At 43.7% G+C, this 8,898-nt stretch overlaps 1 protein-coding gene across 2 annotated transcripts in view; it reads right to left on the bottom strand.

Moving 5' to 3' along the window:
• Positions 1-280: 280 nt before the first annotated feature.
• Positions 281-8,898, bottom strand: part of LOC124040163 (sorting nexin-29-like) — a 109,458-nt gene continuing 100,840 nt past the window's right edge. For both annotated transcript variants that reach the window (XM_046357075.1, XM_046357076.1), the window contains 2 exons: positions 7,712-7,851; positions 281-2,540 (listed from right to left, as the gene is read on the bottom strand). In XM_046357075.1, the coding sequence (XP_046213031.1) occupies positions 2,411-2,540; positions 7,712-7,851 (270 nt within the window). In that variant the 3' untranslated portion in view covers positions 281-2,410. The remainder of the gene's footprint in view (positions 2,541-7,711; positions 7,852-8,898) is intronic.

The raw sequence follows: 8,898 nt of genomic DNA, 5'->3' as shown, positions 1-8,898 counted from the left end.
GACAGAGTGGAAAGGAAGGAAAAATATTCCAAAACATGCATCCTGTTTGCAACAAGGACTAAAGTAATACCGCAAAAAATGTGGCAAAGCAATTGACTTTTTGCCCTGAATACAAAAGGTTATGTTTGGGACAAATCCAATACAACACATTGCTGAGTACCACTCTCCATATTTTCAAGCATAGTGGTGGTGGCTGCAGCATGTTATGGGTACGCTTGCAATCGTTAAGGACTGCCAAAGGTGATTCTAACATGTATTGACTCAAGAGGTTGAATACTTATTTAATTAAGATATATTAGTGTTTTATTTTTCATATCATAAAAAAATATATAATTTTTCTTCCACTTTCACCATTCGAGTATTTTGTGTAGATTGTTGACAAAAAATTACAATGAAATCAATTTTAATCCTGCTTTATAACACATCAAAATGTGGAAAAAGTCAAGGGGTGTGAATACTTTCTGAAGGCACTCAACATACTGTATATACGTTGATGTCTTTATCTAGCCTTTATTTAACTAGGCAAGACATTTGACCTAGATAGTTTGTGTGTATGTATTGATGTTTAGGCTACATGAGCCTTTCTGTTTAAAAATGGATGCAGTTCTGTCCTTGAGCTGTTCTTGTCTATTAATGTTCTGTATTATGTCATGTTTCATGTTTTGTGTGGACCCCAGGAAGAGTAGCTGCTGCTTTTGCAACAGCTAATTGGGATCCTAATAAAATACACCCCCAAAAATACATTGATCCAATTAATTTACATAATGTTCATGTCCTTAATGAATCATCAAGAACCAATATTGTCACAGATTCGTTCCTGCTTTGGACTTCCATATGTAGAATACCACAATAACAACACCATTGGTATATATGTACAGTATGAACCCCTTTATTCATTAGTCTCTCTGTGCCACTGTCTTTTAAGGCAGACTGTTAGGCTAAAGGGTAGGACAGAAGGTACAAGAGAAGCCCTCCAAAGACAGGAGCGTTGTGGAGGGCCAGGAGTTTTTCTTTCTCCTGACTATGTGACCTGATAGGGCAACACTTTGGGCTCTAGTCGTGAAATGACCAGGAAACACTCTAGGCTCTAGTTACAGCCTACAACTAGGGTCCAGCGTTTCTCCTGGTCAGGTCACATGATCTGGGGAAAAACTCCTGGTCCTAGCCATGAGACACAAACAGGAAATGAACCTTTGTAGCGGTCCTGTAGAAGTGGCAATGACAACATCACTTAATGTCTGAGTAGAAAGAACAGCTAGATCAATTGAAGTGCTTTGTTATGAATAGAACCAGGGTCCTGTTTCTCCATTTCAAGTTTAACAAACAATATGTAACAGCAGTGCTGTTTGTCTGGGTGAATGAACAAAAAATACATTTGTTGTTTATCATTAATATTTGATATTTGTGCTTCAAAATAAGATTGGTAATCATTTCATCATTTGCTCCTATTATTGATGTGTGCTGACTTACAGTCTTCCCCAGTGCGTTATCATCTGTAGCTTCCTGTTTAAATCTCATTTGAAAACTTCTGATTGGACAGCTGACTGGGGGGCGGTCACAAGAACAAATTCCACCACATGCAATCTCTTATTTTTCCCCCCGAAGTAATCTCTATACTTGAGTAATATGTATGTATTTAGGATTTCTATTTCATACAAGTTAAAGCAGTGTACAAACTGCATCTGTAAATGACTTTTCATGCACTTGATCAAGCGGCTTCTCTTCAAGTGTTACCCAACTGTAAGACATTCATCTATGATCTATTTACTGTCAAGTCTCCTGCTAAGTCACATTCAGTCCACAATCATTGGGACGTCTGGATAATCAGTCCAGCAGTAATATTTGTATTAAAAGTCTTTAAATTGTGTGAGGGAATATGCAATTGTGCACATTATCGTATGGTAACAGATTGGCAAAATAAATATAAAAGATGAATGCTCATTGCCTTAGTTAATATTAGGTAAAAGGATGATGTCAAAATAAAAAATGCCACCGAAATGCTGACATTGACCAAGAAAACACCTGTTAGTTTTGTTTGAAGAACACTTGTCTCTGTCCCCACACCTCAATGCAAAAAAGCTAGAAAACACTGTAGGTACCATGACCATGATACAGTTTCACTACAAACTGAATAAAATCAGGGAACAGTACTCCCATCTTATTTTAATGTTTGTCCGAGGCCCAGTTAGTCTATGCGTGTTCTTTGAGTGAATCCTCCGTTCAGGAGAGCAGGCATAGTTAGCCTCTGGGGTTCTCCGAAATAGAGGATAAAAGGCCCTGCTGTTGCCTCTCCCCTCCATAACCTCCACTGTCCATCTCTCCTCTCTCAGGCTCTGAGTTAGTCCAGGAGCAGGAAGTACCCCTCAGTATCAGCAAATCAAAGAAAAGGTAAAAGTGTAGAGGGTAGAGGTTAGAGGTCGCCGCTCTGGGGCTCTGGGTTGCGGCCCTCCTGGTTGCGGTTGCAACCCAGTCTGGGGAAGCGTGACGAGGCTTTGGACCGGGCTGTCTTACTGCTCCCCTCGCTGGCCACTGGTGTGTCCCTGGGGGAGACAAAAGGTCAAGAATTCAGCAAAGGAAACCAGAGGTTAGTAATGCCACTTAGGGTTTTTATTTTATTTGATTATTGGCACCAACCAGAACTTGAGGCTGGAACTTGAACTGTGTTCCTGTGAATGTGCCATTTTCGGCAGAACGCTGGCTGCTGACACTAAGGGCGACACTTTTGGGGTGAGGTGAGACCGAGTCACCTCCCAAGAAAGGAGTGATGACAAGTGAAGCTTTTGAAGAATCAGGTTCTAATCTCTCTCTTCATCTCAGCCCCCGTCCTAACCAGGTGCCCACTCAGTCATTCATAAAAGAAAGGTCACCATTTTGGATGAGTCATCAATGGCTAAGACAGCTCTACTGTTAATGTAGATATCATCAACTCAGCTCTTTTTTCAGCAGAAGAATGGCACCGGAGGGGATGGCTGCCGTTTTACGGGCTCCTAACCAATTGTGCTATTTTGTGTGTTTTTTCCCACATTATTTATAACTTATTTTGTTGATGCTACCGTCTCCTAAGACCGAAAAGAGCTTCTGGATATCAGAACAGCAATTACTCACCTCAAACTGGACAAAGATGATTTTTTATTTTTTACGAGTCAGACTCAAAGGATATAATGTTCCCAGACAAGGCCCAAACCCCCGTCATTAACATGAAGAAAATAAATAAATAAATGTGGCGGAGATCAGGATGCCTTGATGAGAATTAGTCGGCGAGTGGGTAACCCGCCTCTACCATCCATTCTATTAGCCAACTGTCACACCCTGATCTGTTTCACCTGTCCTTGTGATTGTCTCCACCCCCCTCCAGGTATCACCCATCTTCCCCATTACCCCGTGTTCTCTGTTTGTCCGTTCCCAGTTCGTCTTGTTTGTCAAGTCAACCAGCGTTTTGTTTCTCAGCTCCTGCTTTTTCCCAGTCTCTCTTTTCTCACCCTCCTGATTTTGACCCTCGCCTGCCTGACCACTCTGCCTGACCCTGAGCCTGCCTACTGTCGTGGAAATTCAAATTCAGTACTGGTATCCACAGGTGACCGCTACTTCTCAGATCATAGGCAGATCCAGCTGCTCAATAATAAACATGAAATCTAAATTCCTGATCTCCTGTGCACAGTTTACCCAGATCTTCAGGAGCGGTCAACAGGTGAAGTTGCAGATCACCTCCTCGTCGCCAAGAATGTTGTGGAAATTCAGTACTGAGAGAGACTTGGTCATTTCTTCAAACAATCATCTTTATTTAATATTGATTAATTATTTACATAATGAAGCCATCAGCCCAGAAGTCTTGACTGTCGGACCGAGTTCTTGAACCATAGAGAGAATACTGTGTCTTTATATACCAAACCTAAAAATGCTTCAACCATGGCTGGCTCCACCCTTCCCATATAGTTTGGGCTCATCCTGTCTTTATCTGCCCCTGGCGTTATCTTAACCCCCAACTCTGGCCTAATTTCCTAGATGCCAGGATGTCTAAGAACCACTGAGGCCTTTGTTCTACTCCTCTCTGTCCCAGTCACAATCACCCCCCACATCCTGTCACTGGAATGCCAGCTGTCGGTTTCATCACCAGGTCAATCAATGTCCACGACACCCAGACTAGCTGCAGGAAGCTAGAGTGGACACCATAAAACTCAGCATTAGCAGGATAGACATATCTTACTGTTTGTTAAGTAAATAATTGTTACATATCCAACAAATTAAGTCAATACATAATTTTCCCCTCACACTACCAACCTGTACCTTTGACCCCCACATGATATTTTACCGCTGCTTATCCTGAGCCTGCCTCCCGTCCGGTACCGTTGCCTCACCTCTGGTTTACTGACACCTGCCTGCCTTGACCTGTCTATTGCCTGCCCCTATTGGATCATTAAACTATTGTTTATTTGACGTGGTCTGCATCTGGGTCTTACATTCATACTTGATACCAACGTGCAATTACTGGAGAATAAACTGGATGAGCTCCGTTCGAGACTATCATAACAACAGGATATTAAAAACTGTAATATCGTATTACTGAGTCGTGGCTGAACGATGACACAGATAATATACAGTTGGCAGGGTTTTCCTCCGTGCATCGGAAAAACAGAAAAGTCTGGTAAGATGAGTGGTGGGGGTGTGTGTCTATTTGTCAACAGCAGCTGGTGCACGAAGTCTAATATTAAGGTAGTCTCGAGGTATTGCTCGCCTGAGGTAGAGTACCTCATGATAAGCTGTAGACCACACTATCTACCAAGAATTTTCATCTATATTTTTTGTAGCCGTCTATTTACCACCACAAACCGACGCTTCCACGAAGACCGCACTCAACGAGCTGTATACGGCCATAAGCAAACAAGAAAATGCTCATCCAGAAGCGGCACTCCTAGTGGCTGGGGACTTTAATGCAGGGAAACTTAAATCTGTTTTACCTCATTTCTACCAGCATGTCAAATGTGCAACCAAAGGGGAAAAAAACTCTAGACCACCTTCACTCCACACACAGAGACGCGTACAAAACTCTCCCTCACCCTCCATTTGGAAAATCTGACCATAATTCTACCCTTATGATTCCTGCTTACAAGCAAAAACTGAAACTGAAACTGTACCAGTGAATCGCTTAATACGGAAGTGGTCAGACGATGCGGGTGCTACGCTACAGGACTGTTTTCCTAGCACAGACTGGAATATGTTCCAGGATTCATCAAATGGCATTGGGGAATATACCACCTCAGTCACCAGCTTCATCTACAAGTGCATCGATGACGTTCCCCCCACAGTGACCGTGCGTACATTTCCCAACCAGAAGCCATGTATAACAGGCAACATCCACACCAAGCTAAAGGCTAGAGCTGCCGCTTTTAAGGAGCGGGGCAGTAATCCGGACGCTTATAAAAAATCCTGCTATGCCCTCAGACGAATCATCAAACAGGCAAAGCGTCAATACAGGACTAAGGTTGAATCCTACTACACTGGCTCTGACACACGTCGGATGTGGCAAGGCTTGCAAACTATTACGGAACTACAAAGGGAACCCAGCCGTATGCTGCCGAGTGACATGAGCCTGTCAGACGGGCTAAATGCCTTTTATGCTCGCTTTGAGGCAAGTAACGCTGAAGCATGCATGAGAGCACCAGCTGTTCCAGACAACTGTGTGATCACGCTCTCCGTAGCCGATGTGAGCAAGACCTTAAAACAGGTCAACATTCACCAGGTTGCGGGGCCAGACGGATTACCAGGACATGTACTCTGAGCATGCACGGACCAACTGGCAAGTGTCTTCACTGACATTTTCAACCTCTCCCTGACCGAGTATGTAATACCCACCATTGTCCCTGAACCCAAGTAAGCGAAGATAACATGCCTAAATGACTACCGTCCCGTAGCATTCACGTCGGTAGCCATGAAGTGCTTTGAAAGGCTGGTCATGGCTCACATCAAACACCATCATCCCGGAAACCCTAGACCCACTTCAATTCGCATACAGCCCCAAAAGATTCACAGAAGACGCAATCTCATACTCCACACTGCCCTTTCCCACCTGGAGAAAAGGAACACCTATGTGAGAATGCTGTTCATTGACTACAGCTCAACGTTCAACATAGTGCCCACAAAGCTCATCACTAAGCTATGGACCCAGGGACAAGACACCTCCCTCTGCAACTGGATCCTGGACTTCCTGACGGCCCGCCCCCCAGGTGGTAAGGGTAGGCAACAAAACATCTGCCACTCTAATCCTCAACACAGGGGCCCCTTAGGCGTGCGTGCTTAGTCCCCTCCTGTACTCCCTGTTCACCCACAACTGTGTTGCCAGGCATGAATCCAACACCATCATTAAGTTTGCAGACAACGATGAGACAGCCTATAGGGAGGAGGTCAGAGACCTGGCAGTGTGGTGACAGGACAGGCACTACAGAGGGTAGTGCGTACAGCCCAGTACATCACTGGGGCCAAGCTTCCTGCCATCCAGGACCTATATGATAGGTGGTCAAAGACTCCAGTCACCAGAGTCGTAGACTGTTCTCTCTGCTACCGCATGGCAAGCGGTACCGGAGTGCCAATTCTAGGTCCAAAAGGCTCCTTACCAGCTTCTACCCCCAAGCCAATTAATCAAATTTCCACCCGGACTATCTGTATTGACACCCACCCATCCTTTGTTTTTACACTGCTGCTACTCGCTGTTTATTAGCTATGCATAGTCACTTTACCCCTACCTACATGTACAAATTACCTCGACTAACATGTACCACCAAACATTGACTCGGAATCGGTACCCCCTGTATACAGCCTCCACATTGACTCTGTACCGTAACACCCTGTATATAGCCTCCACATTGACTCTGTACCGTAACGCCCTGTATATAGCCTCCACACTGACTCTGTACCGTAACACCCTGTATATAGCCTCCACATTGGCTCAGTACCGGTACCCCCTGTATATAACCTCCACACTGACTCAGTACCGGTACACCCTGTATATAGCCTCCACATTGACTCAGTACCGGTACCCCCTGTATATAACCTCCACACTGACTCAGTACCGGTACCCCCTGTATATAACCTCCACATTGACTCAGTACCGGTGCCCCCTGTATATAACCTCCACACTGACTCAGTACCGGTATCCCCTGTATATAACCTCCACACTGACTCAGTACCGGTACCCCCTGTATACAGCCTCATCATTGTTTTGTTTTTTACTTTAGTTTATTTAGTAAATATTTTCTTAACTCTATTTTCTTAACTGCATTGTTGGTTAAGGGCTTCTAAGTTAGCATTTCACAGTAAGGTCTACAACCTGTCGTATTCGGCGCATGTGACAAATCAAATTTTATTTGATCATTTTATCTCAGCGTTTTAGAACCTCTGTGTTATGACTATCAGCTGCTACAGGACAGAATTCTTGTTGGGATCTGTGATTGGTCGTGCTCACCGAGTGGTCACAGCATCAATTGGTGTGAATGATGCAGGAAATGACTGGATGATATGACTGAGCTGGCACAAGAAGTCATTTTCAAGGTGTTCACAAAACAATTTGCATTAGCTATCGCACACGCACACAGATGTGTCAGGCAATGTATTATTATGAAGCACTTTGTGAAATGCGTGTTTTCCCCATCTGACATTGCACACTCTGACGCATGTACACACACACAAACACACACACACACAGAGTGGGGTCACTCACTGGCAGAAGGGCAGCAGCTGCAGCAGGGTCTCCTTGGTGGGTTTAGCAGAGAACTCTGGCAGGGTCTGGATCAGCTTGTTCAACACCATCCTCAGGTACGACTGGAGCTGTTTCCTACGCTCCTCTACAAACTTGGCATCCTAAGGAGAAGAGAGGACAGAGGCAAGGGAGACATTAAAACTGTACCATACAGAATGAGAGGGAAAGTACAGGTAGGAGTTATAGATAAGTGTGTAGGGTAAGTGGGTGGAGAATGATGCCAGCTGTCAGATTAGATAAGGTCCCAGCTGCCATGTCTCATTTAATGGTTTGTTTGCATGGAAATGTATCACCTCCCTTTCTCTGTCTCTCTCACTCTCACTCAGTGACACACTGAGCCTCTCTCAGTCCTTGTCTCTAGCCCCTATGCTCTGTGGATGTCAAAATTCCAATCAATCAATTGAAAACTGTGGGTGTACAATGTAACACTTTTGAAGTTTATATAGAACCATTTAGTTTAGAACCATCAGACAAATGTTAAATTAACACTTTTCAAAGCGTTGCTCTTTTAACACTGTCATAGTGTCATTTTCCTTACTCCAATGGTGTACATACTATTACAGTAGGTGACGACAACTGTGTTGTCCAACTGATACTTTTCAACACCAGTGACATTCACATTTTACAACTCAGGTACACTGCTATGGTGTTCAAAGATACAGTGAATTTAACTTCTTGAGTGTAGGGGGCAGGATTTTAGTTTTTGGCTAAAAAACGTACCCATTTGAAACTGCCTAATTCTCAGGTGCAGAAACTAGAATATGCATATAATTAGGATAGAAAACACTCAAAATATTGTCTGTGAGGATAACAGAACTGATATTGCAGGCGAAAACCTGAGGAAAGCTCTCTGTTCCATTGGATGCATTGCCTCCATTTAAAGGGATATCAACCAGATTCCCTTTCCTATGGCTTTCTCAAGGTGTCAACCGTCTTTAGACATAGTTTCAGGCTTTTATTTTGAAAAATGAGCGAGAAAGATAACATCGCGTCAGTGGATAGCTGGCCACTGTCTCTCCCTCTCCTATTGAAAAAGCGACAGTCCCAGTTGATATATTATCGATTATATATTTTAAAAACAACCTGAGGATTGATTATAAAAAAACGTTTGACATGTTTCTGTGAACATTACGGATACTATTTGGATT

This window comes from Oncorhynchus gorbuscha, linkage group LG07 (genome assembly GCF_021184085.1).
Source record: "Oncorhynchus gorbuscha isolate QuinsamMale2020 ecotype Even-year linkage group LG07, OgorEven_v1.0, whole genome shotgun sequence".
NCBI classification, from domain to species: Eukaryota; Metazoa; Chordata; class Actinopteri; order Salmoniformes; family Salmonidae; genus Oncorhynchus; species Oncorhynchus gorbuscha.
The sequence above is the reverse complement of the archived record's forward strand: the minus strand, read 5'-3'. Positions and strand labels throughout refer to the sequence as shown.